The 14,276-nt window shown below is 54.7% G+C and overlaps 1 protein-coding gene across 2 annotated transcripts; it reads right to left on the minus strand.

The window, feature by feature from the left end:
- Nucleotides 1-3,345: 3,345 nt before the first annotated feature.
- On the minus strand, nt 3,346-12,329 carry SSC4D (scavenger receptor cysteine rich family member with 4 domains; the record flags this gene model as incomplete). Of its 2 annotated transcripts, XM_079944884.1 has the most annotated exons (11): nt 3,346-3,985; nt 4,054-4,366; nt 4,996-5,064; nt 5,965-6,276; nt 6,392-6,466; nt 7,040-7,117; nt 8,203-8,517; nt 9,303-9,380; nt 10,108-10,413; nt 10,686-10,721; nt 12,164-12,329. In XM_079944884.1, 11 exons carry the CDS (start codon nt 12,327-12,329, stop codon nt 3,898-3,900), a joined length of 1,836 nt encoding a protein of 611 aa, XP_079801010.1. In that variant the 3' UTR covers nt 3,346-3,897. The 2 variants fall into 2 exon arrangements, with proteins under 2 accessions (XP_079801010.1, XP_079801011.1); XM_079944885.1 differs by having other exon boundaries at nt 3,870-4,366.
- Nucleotides 12,330-14,276: the final 1,947 nt, after the last annotated feature.

The raw sequence follows: 14,276 nt of genomic DNA on the forward strand, positions 1-14,276 counted from the left end.
TCCTTCTGCAGGCCAGGCTAAATCCCCAGTGAAGGACCTGGAATGGTCCATCCCAAACATTTTCATGATCAGCAAAAGGCTCATGGCTGGTTCCCCCTCACTCCTCGGGCCCAGCTCAAGGCTCACCACCTCAGCGGCCTTCCCTGACCACCTGACCCTCCCCATAACACCCTGCTTCATGTTCTTTGTAGCACTAATCACTAGCTCAAACTCTCTGGGCTATTGACTTGTTCAATGGCTTATCATGGGTCTTCTTTTAAAGGTAATCTCTGGGCCATGCAAACAGTAACTGGTCTAGATCTCTTCCTGTTCTGCAGCCCCAGAGTCCAGCACGGTGCTCAGACTAGCACACAGGTGCTCCAGAAATACTTGTTCATGTCCTCCGTTCACTGGACAAATATTATTTGAGCACCTGCCATGTATAAGGTCCTACGTGGAAAGTCAAGCACAACAGACCCAGCCCCAGCCCTCCCAGCTCCCCTGGGCTGGTGGAAGACACAGCTAAGTCAGCAGTCTGCTGTGATGTAGGGGTGAGTGCTGTCACTGGGGAGGTACAGGGTGTGATGGGGGCTCCTAGTCCAGACCGTGGGTGGGGGAGGGGGTATCCGTGAAGGCCTCTGGAGAAAATGAAAGCTGAGACATGAGGCTAAATAAGAGTTGACCAAAGGGAAGGAGGGGAGAGGGTGACGTGTATTCCAGGCAGAGAGAACAGCATGTGCAGAGGCCCGGTGGGAAGAAAGCCCAGACACTAGAGGAACTGAAAGTAGTTCAGCCTGGCAAGAGCCTGGCAGCAAGTGGTAAGGGATGATGTCGAACACAAGTAGAACCAGGCTGTTGCAGGACCTTGTAGACTGAGCTAGGTTGCTGAGGAAAACACTGGGGAGCCATGGAAGGGGTTTAAGCAGCGGAGTGGCACAATCAGATTTGTCAACATTAGACAATTCACTGCTCTTGCGGTATGGGGAATGGATTGGAGACAGTGAGGCAGTGAAGAGGCCATGAAAGAAATGTAAGAGAAGAAATGGTAAGAGAAACGAACATATTCCAGCAGTGTTTGGGAGGTAGAATCAGTAGACTTTAATGACTAATTCGTTTTTCAAGGGTGGGGACTGTTGGGGATAACACCCAGATTTCCAGCTTAAGCTAGTGCTTGGTAGTGTTACTTCCTAAACAGGGAAACCCAGGTTTAGGTGTGGGTGATGAAGTTCTAAGTCTCACAGGCTGAGTTTCAGGAGAGCACAGGGCGCTCAAGTCAGCATTTGGATTATTCTGTGAGTTTCTCAAGGGCAAAAACCCTTATTTATCTGCGTGTTCCCAAACCCAGTACGCTCTGGCCCACAGAACACCAAAGTGTACACAGAGCCACAGAAAACAGACAGCAGAACAGCTTTGATAACTGTCTGGAAAACAGGTTTCAGGTCGGCCCCACAGGACAGAGAAAAACTTAGGAGCCTCAGTGTCTCACTCAGGATGGGCTAGGTTACGCTGCTATGATAAACCATCCCCAAACGCAGATTTCTCACTCACTCTACCTGCCCATCTTGAGTCAATGGAAGCTTTTCTCCAGGGGGGGACCCAGACTGATGGAGCCTCCACCACCTGGAATGTCACTGGTCACCTTGAAGGAAACGAACTTGGCAGACAGTGCTTGGGTCCTTGAAGGCTTCTGCCTGAGGGGGATACTTCCACTCACATTTCATCAGCCAAAGCGTGTCAACATGCCATGCCTCGCTTCAAGAGGACAGGGAAGTACAAATCTACCATATGCCAGGAAGGGGAAGAACTGGACATGTTGGTGCCCAGTAATGGGCATCAAGAATCTTAACTTCTGGTCCTGGGTCTCCTCTGTGAACTTGTACAAGTCATTTCCCCGCTCTGAGCCTCAGTGGTCCCTGTCTGTAAAAAGGGATGCTAATACTTCCCTTTAGTTGAGCATTGATGAAAGCACTTTGTTTAGATGAGGAAGGGGAGTCCAGGGGTGGGAAGCCGTGACACATCTCAAGACAATAGAGAGGCACACTCGAGTGTGGATGTGGCTGGAGTGGCAATGACCACAGGCTAAGCAGAATCTGAGTGTGCTGCACTGAGGTCTAGGGGCTGAGGGCAGCTACAGCATCCCTGTCCCTCTGCCCCGACTCCCTGAATTCTTAAGCATTTTCATTCCTTTCACTCCTCCAGCCCTCATCCCTCCAATGACACAGTGGGTCACAGAGCTCCCTGACAAATGGAGACAAAACCAATACTGCCAAGAGCTGATGGAGTTTGGAGCTTAAGTGTCTGCCTCACTCTCTGGCTGGCAGCCAGGACTTGGGTTTGGAGCCTGTGGGAGGCAGAATAATTCCCGCCGCCGCCGCCCCCCCCCCCCACAAGAGGTCAAGTCCTAATCCCTGGAGCTGGTGAAAATGCTCCTTTACGCAGCTAAAAAGATTTTGCAGACACCGTTAAATTAAGGACCTTGAGATGGGAAGATGATCCTGGATTATCCAGGTGGGCCTAATATAATAACAAAGGGCCTTCGAGGATGGAAGAGGGAGGCAGAAGAATCAGAAAAAGAGATGAGATGATGGACGCTGGGGTCAGAGTGATGCAATGCTGGCTGGAAGGAGGTTGTGAGCAGGCAGGGAACGCAGGCAGCCTGGAGAAGCTGGACAAGGTAAGGAAAAGGATTCCCCACTGGATCCTCTAGAAAGAATATTGCCCTGCCAACACCTCGAATTGAGCCCAGGGAAACCCATTTCAGACTCGTGACCTTGTGAACCGTAAGATAATAAATTTGTTGTTTTAAGCCACTAAATTTATAGTAATTTGTTACGGCAGGGATAGGAAACTCATACAGAGCCTGCAGGCTGATGTGGAGGGCGGGGGTTTGACGTCAGACAGTTGCTACTGGCAAGTCAGCCACCGGGGGGCTGAGAGAGGCTCTGGCAGGATGCCTCACTTCCCTCTGGCCCTGGGGCGCCAGGTGAGGTACCTCAAGAGCAGCCCCTGGGGAAGCCCCAATGCTGCTTTACTCTCCTCCATCATCCTTTCTGCCTCGTCTCAATTTTTTTCTCTTCTAATGACACTTGCTATGTGCCTTTGAGCAGACCCCTTCCTTTAGGATTCTGTGTATGTAAAAGGAAAATGGGGATGGGCTAGGGGACCCTTTAGGGGCCTTCCTGGCCTGACACTGTGAGTCAGCATTTCCAGGATGTAATGGGCCCGCCGAAAGCTCTCTGATGATGCTCTTGAACTGCCCTCCACCCCAGGCAGGTTTCCTCCAGAGAGTCCTAACCAGAGTCTTCCCTGCTGCCACAAACAACGCACTTATGCCCAAACACTGACCTCGGTTAAAAGACAGGGGGGACAATGCTTTATTGACTTGGCACCTATGAATGGGTGGCTACAGGCCCCCAGGGTTCTTTGCTTCTGCAAAGTGGAGGCTCTGTGGTGGGAGCAGCATAAATCAAGTTGCTGGTTCCAGCTGCAGGGAGGGGCCACTGTCCCTGCTTTGGCCCCTCCAGTCCCCTTGTCCAGCCAAGCACCATCTGAGTCCAGGCCCTCACAGAGCAGGCCAGGGCAACGACCCAGGTCCTTCTGCAGCCCCAGGCCAGTCTAAGGTAAGAGCTGTAGGCCTCTCTTGCCTTCCCCTCTTCTTGAGGATCCCCAGATGGGTGGGGGGAAAGGAGATACCCCATTTACAGAGAGCACCTGAACCTCCTGGACCAGGGTTAAGGAAGGCTGGGTTAAGGGTATTGTAACAGGAGTCCCACCAAAGAGGAAAGTTAGGAGTTCTTCCCTTCCCACCAGTTTCTGTTTTAGCTGAGCAGAAAGTAGGAGTTTTCATTGAAATGGGCCCACAGCAGGTGATGACAGGTGAGGTCACACACTAAGTTGATGGGATAGAGCCAGGCTCCCTCAGGCAGGACTACACCATCTGGGCAGGCTCTCTCCCAGGCAAGGGGAGGGAAGGGCAGAGTGAACTGCAGTTGTCACAGGAGGAGGACTTCCTGAAGGAAGAGGGGCAGGCCACAGTAGGCTCCCAGAAGTGGTCTGCAGAGTGGGCTGGGTCACGATGGCTGGCACAGGACACTGGCATCCTCACTGTGGTCACAGTTGTGGGCATCCCAGCGGATGTGAGAGCAGAGCAGCAGGGCACTCTCGTCCCCACGACACTTGACATTGTCCAGGAGGATAGGGCCTCGGCCTGGGCCAAAGTGGGCCTCACCAGGGGCTGCCAGGGCCTGGCCACAGCCCAGCTGGTGACACAGGACGCCGGCTGCCCGCATGTCCCAAGCATCATCGCACACAGTGCCCCACTGCTGCCCTAGGAAGAGCTCTACACGGCCCTCGCATCGGTGGGCTCCGTTGGCCAGACGTAAGTGCCCTGTGGGGAGACAAGGTCTGGGGCTGAAAGGGGCTGGCCCAGGCCAGGCCACTCCCAAGCTAGGCCAGGTGAGGGGTAGTTAGAGGAGGCAAAGGGTGGTGGTTTGGGACACAGCAGTGCCCTGGGAACCACTGGACGAAGGCAGACAAATGAGATTGAAATAAGATAGGCATCGGTCCAGACTGCATCTCAAGATAGAAGAATGTGCACAAGCCTTTGTGGGGCGCTCTTTGCATGCTGGGAGCTTCATGTCTGCTCTCTCCTTAGTTCTCTGTTCACAATCCCAATACCTCAGACCCAGGGCTCCTCTCTATCATCATCGTCTCCCCTCCTCCCTGGACTCCCCAGACTAAAGTCTGAATTCTTTCATTGCTCTCCTGAGGACAGGAGCCCATCCCTTTATTTTGGTCCCAACTCTAGAAATCTCTAGATGACTCTAGCTTAAAACCCACCTCCCTCTTTCTGGACATCACGCCTCTATTAATGAGGCCTGAGACTCTCGCAGAAGGACAAAGGCTCCAGGACCTGGTGCAAATCTGCTGTGTAACCCCAGGCTGTGACCTCCTTCCAAATCTGGTCCTTCGTATCCTGATGCCTCCACTTCACTCTTAGGGACGGTGGACACCTACCGTCCCTGGGCCGAGGAGTGGGCACCTGGGTGGTCTCAGCACCGTCCTGCTGGACTAGCTCGTCTGGGCCTGGCTCCGCAAGGATAAAGAAACAGGTGGCTGTCACATTGGGGAACAAGTCCCTTGAGGCCAGGTCACCTCTTACCCTCCAAGGGAGGACTGATTTAGGGTCAGAAAGGACTTCGTAGGTCCCCGCTCCTTGGTACAGAAACGTGGGTTGTGCTTCTTTCACCCTGGGGCCCAAAGCAGAACCCTTTGTGGCCAAGGCTACCAGGACACCAAACAAGGGCGAAAATACCGATTCCCAAAGCAATCAATAAAGAGACGCATTTTTAAATGTGTCAGACTCTGCAAACATCCCTTTTCCATTGACTCCCACCAAGGGTCATACGCTTGCTCCCCGAAAGCTGATCAACTCTCCCTGCTAACTACAGTTTTTCGGGTCCTTGACGCAGCAGAACAAAACCTCCCCGGCCACGCCTGTCTGTCACAGGTTCTGCCACACTTTACCACTGGACTTCGGCCTCTCACCTCGGGCCCCGCCCCTCACTGCAGCAGAGGGCGCTCCCTTCACGGCCCCGCTCATGCCGCGCAGCCGCAGAGCGCGCCGATGGTGGGCTCCGCCTCTGTCTGCGGAGCGTGAATCCTCTCCCGCGGCGCTCACGCCGTAGTGCCTCGGCGAGCTCTGACGCTCGGCCCCGCCCATTTCCCAACAGACCCCGCCCCTCCCGCGCCGCAGAGCGTGCCTGCGCGTGGCCCCGCCCGTTCCCCAGAGCCCTCCTCATCCCGCCCGCGCCTCTGTACGCGCCTGCGCCGGCCCCGCCCATCTCACAGCAGGCCCCGCCCGTGTCGCAGTAAGCGCCTGCGCTTGGCACCCCGCCGCCCCCCCCCCCCCCGGCCCCCCATTCCTCAGATGGCGCTCGGCTCCGCCCGTGCCGCTGTGCATACGTGGTCCTGCAGCGGCCTTACCTGAGCAGAGCGCGCCCGCATCCTCGTGGTGGCCGCAGTTATGCTGGCCCCAGCCCAGGTGGAAGCAGTCGCTCAGGCGGGCCTCCGTGCCGGCGCAACCCACGTTGTCCAGCAGCACGGGGCCGCGGCCGTAGCCGAAGTGGCCGAGGCCCGTGGCACCCAGCGCCGGCCCGCAGCCCGCCTCGCGGCAGGCCACGCGCGCGTCCGCGAAGTCCCAGTCATCGTCGCACACGGTGCCCCAGCCCCCGGCGTATAGCACCTCCACGCGGCCGCGGCACGGGCTCGGGCCGCCCACCAGCCGCAGCCGCCCGCCTGCGGGGCGCACAGGCCCGCGGCCAGAGGGGCTGGGCTGGGGCCATCGGCTCCCGGGCAGAGCCCCGGCCCCACCCTCTTCCACCCACAACGGAACCCCGGCCCTGCCACTTACTTTTCTTCCCCGCCGCCCAGGCCGCTGTGGTGAACAGTGCCGGCTCCCTGGAAGGCAGGGCACCAACTCCTGTAGCTGCAGAGACAGGGTATCTAGAGCATTTGAAGGGGACAAAGAGGGCTTCTGGCCTGCAGCAGGGCACAGGGCGCGTCTACTGAGATGCCCCAACTCTTACCACACCTGCACCCCACTCAGCCTCAATCCTAGCGTCACCATGTTGTATGCTGTGGTGGGGTCCTCAGGAAGCTTGAAGGGAATAAGCCAAATCCTACTTCCATGCATTATCCTAATTTCGATCCCAATGATAGGTCCAGCCCTAACTGCAAATGTACTTCGACCCTTCCTTCAAGTTATATCTCACTTCTCACAAGGCCTCTCAATTTCCAACCTCAGCCCCAACCCAAGTTTTATTTCAGAGCTTTGAGGAAGTGCCTCCTCCCACCCTGCTGAACTGTTCAGAGCTCTGGATTTCACCCTTGCTCCACCTGCTCATCTGTTCTCTCACCCACCTCTTTACCGTCTGGCCAAAAGCCCTGGCCTGCTAGCCCGGGCCCCCTCCCCCTGAGTCCAGAACAGTCTTCCCAATTCCCAGCCCTGCCCACCTACCATTGCCCCTACCATTCCAGCCTGGTGGGCTGGGCTCCTTACCCTCTGGCTCTGTGTGCCAGGCCCAGTCCGCTCTTGTGCCCGACGGTGGCAGTGCTGTGAGAGCCAGGTGCCCCAGGACTAGAGTAGGAGTCAGAGAAGGGAGTAGGGTCAGAGGCCAAGGTTCTGGTTCCTGGTCAGCCTTGGGCTCTCGGAGAGGATGGGAGGGTCTCCCTGGAGAAGACAACATATTTTACTTTCAGAGCTGGGGGCTTAGTCCCAACTGGGGTCCAAGGAAGTCTGCCCCACTTTGCCAGTTCTTGTAATTTATTTGTGCTGCCTAGGTGTACACTTCACGGTTTATACAGGCATTCACAGATGTGCTTTCATTTCTCTCCAGTGCTCCCAGAAGCCCAATGTGTGTCCAAGATGGGGAGATAAAGAAGGCATTGCCCAACAGGGAGGGCCATGCACAGTCCTGAGGGGCTTGCAGAACAAAACTCACTATCCCCATTTACAGATAAAATAATAAGACTAGAAAGGGCAAGGGGCATACCCAAGATCATGCAGCAAGGTTAGCTGAGGCTTTGCCAGGGCTCACTCTGCCTCATTGGGCCTCAGCTTTCCCATCTGTAAATTGGGGATGATGCCCCCTGGTTAGCTGTGAGGCATGGGCAAGCACTTTATATCTGGTAGAATGGAGTCCATTTGTGAAATGCCATTAACAGCCCTATTATTCCTACTTCAGAAAACCTCTCAGTATGGGAGAGGGACCAGGTGAGAAGAACTACTATTATAAGAGAATCAGGATTACAGATGGCTAGGGAATTCTGGGGACATACCTGGGTGTCAATGAGAGAATTCTGGAGTATCTCTGGAGCGATCCTAGAGGACTATTACTTTACTCTGAAGTATTCCATAAAGAGTACTTAGAAAGTGGTGGAAAATTCCGAAGGCATTTTTGGAGTACTGTTAGACAATTCTGGAGTATTGGTGAGGTAATACTGCAGTATTACATACCTGTGGAGTCTACTAGGACGTTCGGAGGCACTTCTAGAGCAGTACTGAGAAATTAAAACTAATTCGGGGGTCTTCTTGAAAGAGCTCAGGTTAACACCAAGACAGTCAACATCCCGGTCCCCTCCCAGGCCCCACTCCACCTCCTCCTGCTTCAGGACTCGGCCCCGCCCCGCCCCGCCCACCGGCCCCGCCCCCGAAATCCGCACCTGCGCAGAGCGCGCCGGCGTCCTCGTGGTGGCCGCAGTTGTGCACCCCCCAGCCTAGGCTCAGGCAGGCTGCCAGACGGGGCTCGCCTCCTTCACAGTGCACGTTGTCCAGCAGGATGTGCCCCGTGCCGTAGCCGAAGAAGGCGTTGGTGGTGGCTGCCAGGGCCGCCCCGCAGCCTAGCTGGCGGCAGACCACGGTGGCGTCCGGCAGCCCCCAGTCATCGTCACACACGGTGCCCCACAGGCCACCGTGCAGGATCTCCACTCGGCCCTGACACGGGCCCGCGCCCCCCACCAGGCGCACGCTGCCCTCACCTGGTAATGGGGGTGGGGGGACAAGGAGCATCTCCCACATGGCTTTGCTGCCCATCCCAACCCAAAGTTCTTCCTTATTGCCCCAGGCCCTCCGCATACCCACAGTGCATGGTGTCCCAGGACTTAAAACCTAGGAGGAGCTGCTGACCCACTTACCCCCAAGGCACTGCTTCCTCAGAGTCTAGATTGGGGGTGCTTTGTGGGATCTGAGGACAGAACCCTATGACTCTGTCATTTCCTGCCTAAAAGCAACCCTCCCTGCCCTTGTCCATCCATGCTCTGCTAACCATCTAGGATGTGCTGATTCCTCATTTATAACACAACTGCAATGAAAGCCTTCTCATCTTTCCAGGTACAGCAACAACAACTCTTCCTCCAGGAAACCCTCCCTGATTTCTGATGAATGGGATCTTCTTCCTCCTCCGGATTTTCTTGCCTTTTTATCTGTCTTTCTTTAAGGGCACTTTTCATTTTGTTGTTCTACATCATTATCAGCATTTCTGTGAATATCGGACTCTCCCATTAGATTAAGCTTCAGCCCCCACCTCTCTTATTTTCTCCAACCTTGTGCTGACTATTTTTATCATCCCACTAGAATGAATCTTCTTTCCCTGTCCAGATGGTGAGTGGCCTGAGGGGGTGCAGGGGCAGGGCGGGATGAAGGAATGACCAAACTCACCCATCAGTAATCCCTCACTTCCCACTGCCTAGGGTAGGGTTTGGGATATTCCTCCCTGGATCCCTCTCCTAAGACCCAGGTGGTCCCCCACATTGCCTTTACTTACCTTTTCCATTCTGGGGAGTTGTAGGGGGTGCCCTACTGGTTAACACTTTCCTTGTTGGGGGCTGCGTGGGCAAGAATTCTGGGAAAGAAGCAGGGTGGAAGGGAGGAGAATATGGAGTTTTCTGTTCTCCATCCTCACAAACACAGGTATGTGAGGGGCAGGGCATGGACCCCTAAGGTACCTGCCCTCAGGGCCTCTGGCCACACAAAGGGTCAAAACTAGGAAATCTGGGGTGTGAGAGGAGAAAGGGCCACCTGAGTCCTGAAAGCAGTAGCTTTAGAGGATTTCGTTTGGTTCTCAGTTCTTTTAGTTCTTAAAGCAGCATCACATCACTTGAGAACTTGTTAGAAATGCAAATTCTCAGGCTCCACCCCAGACGCAGGATCAGAAACTCTGGCATGGGGCCACCATCTGTGTTTTAATGAGCCCTCCAGCTGATTTTCTTGAAAACCTGAACTACTGCTCTCAAGGTCAAAGCCTCTCAGAGATTTGTTGCAGCTCTACACCAAGCGGGCCTCACCGCCGGTGTTGACCCCAATTGTCTGGTTTTAAAAATGGGAAGAGGGCTCTGCTGGGATAATCAAGGCCCTCCATGGAAGCAGTAATGCTGGTTTTCAGCAGAGGTCACACAATGAGCCAGAGCACTGCTGGGGCCCAGGCTCTGACAGCCAGGCTGGGGCGCTTCCCCAACGCCGTACACTGCAGCTGCTGGCTCGGTCTTCTTCTTTGGAACATTCTTACCGCTGGGAAGCCCTGCTGCCTGCCAGCCTGTCTGCCCTTCCGGGTCACAGACTGTCCTGCTCACCGTCACACAGGACAGCCACGTCCTCGTAGTGAAAGCAGTTGTGGACGCCCCAGCCTCGGCTGCCACACTCGCTCAGCGCGGCTTCCTGCCCACGGCACTCCACGTTGTCCAGCAGGATGGGGCCACGGCCCTGGCCGAAGGCGAGGGGCCGCGGCACGGGCAGAGCCAGGCCGCAGCCCAGCTGACGACACACCACATTGGCGTCCACCACGTCCCAGTCGTCGTCGCAGACGCTGCCCCAGGAGCCGCCATGCAGGACCTCCAGGCGTCCCCGGCAGCGGCTCGGGCCCCCCACCAGCCTCAGCTCTGTGGAGTGGGTTAAGCTGGCACGGGGGGAATCAGTGGGCCCAAACTAGAGGGTGCCTCCGCCTTGCCCTGAAGCTGTGGGGTCCTTGGGATCAGGCCCTCCTGGGACTTATTTCTCCCTTTCTGTAAAATGGGGAGACTAGAGCAATCCCTTTGGGGGCCTCTAGAATAATGGAGGGCTGGTTAGTCATTATTCCCTGGGTCTTCTGTCTGAGCATCTGAGTACCTCGGGAGCAGGGGAGAGGGCGGGGGGGTGGGGCAGGGGCACCTACCTGGAAAGGGCAGTGAGGTGGGCTGTAGGGCGCTGGCTGGAACAGAGTGAGGAAGAGCATTGGCCCCCTCAGCCCCCTCCCTTGGCTGCCTGGCCCTGGGAACAGAGCCCCCTCTCCTCCGCCCATGGTCCCCACCATCATCCCCCTCCTCTTCACTACCCCTGCTTTTCCAAAGCCCCTGACTGCCCCAGTTGTTTTCCTTGCTTCATCCCTCGCCCATCGGTCCATGGGCCACGCCAGAGAGATCTGCCTGAGACACATATCAGCTCAGCTTATCCCACTCCACTGCTGAATTCCTCAAAGACTCCCCTTTTCCTGCAGGAGTCCCAGAACCTAAGTTTTCTCTACAAAGTCTTCTAGGATCTTCTGATCCGCTTCTCCTTACTTCTTAATCTCCCATCAGTCTTGTCTCCAGGTCTTTAACCCTGCAGTCTCCTCTGCTAGCCCAGCTCATTACAGCCCTGCAGATCGAGCCACCTCCTATGGGAAGCCTTCCTGGAGCTCTCAGCTAGAAGTGCTCTCCTTTTCCTCTGAATACCTGGGCACCGTATACATACCCTTTTCCAGGCCTTCTGCCCGGTGATGTGGCCACGTCTGTCTCATCTCGGTCTCCCCCAGAGCCCCCTGCCCAGAGCCTGTTACTCCCCAGGTGCTCAGTAGCTCTGCCTTAAGTGTGTAAATTACCTTTGGGATTCATTCTGACTTCCCCCCAAAGGTTTACCTGTATAAGTCCTTCTGGTTCGGCTTTCACATATGTGTATGTTGGGTACTGTGCTCATTGCTTTATGTGGCCTGACTCACATACTCATTAGGACAACTTATGAGGCAGCTTGGATTTTGCAGAAGGGGAAACTTCAGGTTTAGTGAAATTAGGTAACTTGCTCAAGGCCATTCCGCAAATAAAAGGTAGAGCTGGAATTCTAACCCGGACAGCCACACTCTCCTTCACCATACAATTCTGAGCACGTGGACTGAGAGGGAAACTGGCCTAGCATGGGAAATTGAATACCCATAATAGCCCCTCATTTGTGCACAGAATTCTCAGACACAGCCACATACCTTAGCTCAGAGAAAGAATCCTTACAACCTCTGAGGCATGTACTAGTGTACCCATTTTACAGATGAAGCAACTAAGAGTCAGTTTCTTCTTTCCTAAGTTAGGATAGTCCCTAGGCTGTTTGATTGCATCTGTTCCACCAGTTGGCTTTCCAACAGCCATTGATGAGCCCATGCCCTTTCCCTCCTTGCTTGTTTCCAATATCCTAACTGCCCATACTCTGTGTACATTGAGCCCTCACCTTTAGCACTGAGCCTTCCACTCCCCCAGCTCAGACCTTAGCTTTCATCAAACCTGGGCAAATGTCAGAGCTGGAGGGAATGTTGAAAACCACCTCAATTACAGGCCACCTCCCACCGTAATTTTACAACTGGGAAAATTCAGAGCCAGAAAGGGGAAATGAGGGGAGGGGGGCACTCACCCAGTGGCAAGAGGAGGAGGAAGGACAGGACAGGGGTGAGGGGGGAAGGAGCAGCGTTCCTGTCTCCCAGCCTCCATCCCCTGCTCTTCTCATCAGGCTGGGGACCAACTTGCATCTCCGTGTCCTTACGCGTCCAGCCAGTGGATGGCCTTTCCAAGGGTCCCATTAAGGGGTGGTGGAGAAGTCACAGCTGGAACTTCTGGAATTAAAGGTTCCCCTTCACTTCTTCCAGCTGGAAGGGCCCAGGTAGAGCTTCGGTGAGGGGTGGGGGCGTGACATTTCCACTTGGGTTTCGTATTCTGAGTGGAGGCGGCAGCTGGAGGATGAGGACAGAAACACAGATGGAAACTCCTCGTGAGGAGTTAGGTCTGGCTGGAGCAGAGGGTGTATGAAAGCAAGGGGTGGGAGGGTTGTCTGATCCCAAACCGAGACAGGTCTGCCTGGCTGTGCCAAAGGCTCAGAGTTTTTCCTCCAGGGCAGCACATCCCAAAGCAGGGTGTTTGTGCCACTGGGGGCAACCCACATCATTTTGGGGGGAGATAGATGACATTTACTGTTTCATTTTCATTTATTTTTTCTTTTACACTGCCTTCTATTTATGGCAAAGGATTCTGGCTTTTCATTTATCTGGAACAACATAAAGTTTCCCTTTAAAGTTAATTTAATTTATTTAATTTTATTTTTTTGGCTGCACTGCAGCTTACGGGATCTTAGTTCCCCGACCACGGATTGAACCCAGGCCCATGGCAGTGAAAGGGCTGAGTCCTAACCACTGGACCACCAGGGAATTCCCTAAAGTTAATTGAAATCAGAAAAAAAAAAGTTAATTTAAAGAAAAAACATCAGGGACTTTCCTGGTGGTCCAGTGGGTAAGACCCTGCGCTCCCAATGCAGGGGACCCGGGTCTGATCCCTGGTCAGGGAACTAGATCCCGCACGCGTGCCACAACGAAGATCCCGCGTACCGCAACTAAGACCCCACACAGCTAAAATAAATAAAAATTAAAAAAAGAAGAAACATCAAGGAAATATAGTTCCCACGAGTCACAAATATGCAAAAATGGTACAGGGCTGGGAGAGTAAATGCCATTTGGGATTTTTTTTAAATTTTGGATTGAGGCTTACAAACCAGAAAGTGCATAAATCGTAAGTGCAGAGCTCAGTAAACATTCACACCATGTAACCAGCATCCCAGTGTGCGGACTATGATTGGATGGTTGGCGGCTGGTTTAGAAGATGGTTCTGTTTGGGACATACTGAGAGCCAGGCTCCCGGGGGACATGGGTGCCCCTCTCAGCCGGAACGCACCCCCCCCGCCCCCCATCTTTCCCTGGCTTTGCTTCCATCCTGGCATACAAACAGTCTGCTTGGGAAGAGGATGAAAACCTATCTGGATGTGGACACAGGGTTTTCAATACTCCATTCATGGGGCCCAGTACAGCCCCCAGTGGAATAATCAGCTTTTGTGTTCTTGGGGACAGCTGGGAGATGGGAGTCGAGAGCTGTGAGGAGGGGGGAACCATGGTCCCATCTTTGCTGAGGGGAATCCACTGTGATCTGGGCCTTCCCCTGCCTCCCAGGCCTTGGGGCCACCCATCTCTCAGGCTGTTGGAACACTGGCCCCCCAGGTCAGGAAAGCCCCTGCTCTGTGAGTATGGGGACACACAGCTCCCAGGGAACCTGGCTGGGAATTCTGAAGTACCCCCTCTCTATCCCCTGCCACCGTGGCCCAGGCGTGAGGGAGGAGGACCCCCGATCCTGACCGCCACTGATCTCAAGTCCTGGCTGACCCTAGAGCTCTCAGTGGGCCTTGTGGAACCTGCCTTATCTCTAGCTCCTAGCTTGGTCCCCAAAACTGCTCCCGCCTTACACCCTGGGAACCTTGGTCAAAATGAGGCTTAACCATTCCCTGCCCTCATGGATTGTGGCTCCCTCCCTACCCTGTAGCAGTGCACCTGTTGCCCTGAACTGTTTCTTCACTGTTCAGGGCAGGCAGCATACACAGTGGTTACAAGAATCCGCTCCACCATCTACTTACTAGCTGTGTGAGCTCATCTTGCCGCGCCTCGCTGTCCTCATCTGTAAAATGGGGCTAGTAATGCACTTACCTCTTA

This window comes from Stenella coeruleoalba (genome assembly GCF_951394435.1).
Source record: "Stenella coeruleoalba genome assembly, chromosome: 15".
Classification (NCBI taxonomy): Eukaryota; Metazoa; Chordata; class Mammalia; order Artiodactyla; family Delphinidae; genus Stenella; species Stenella coeruleoalba.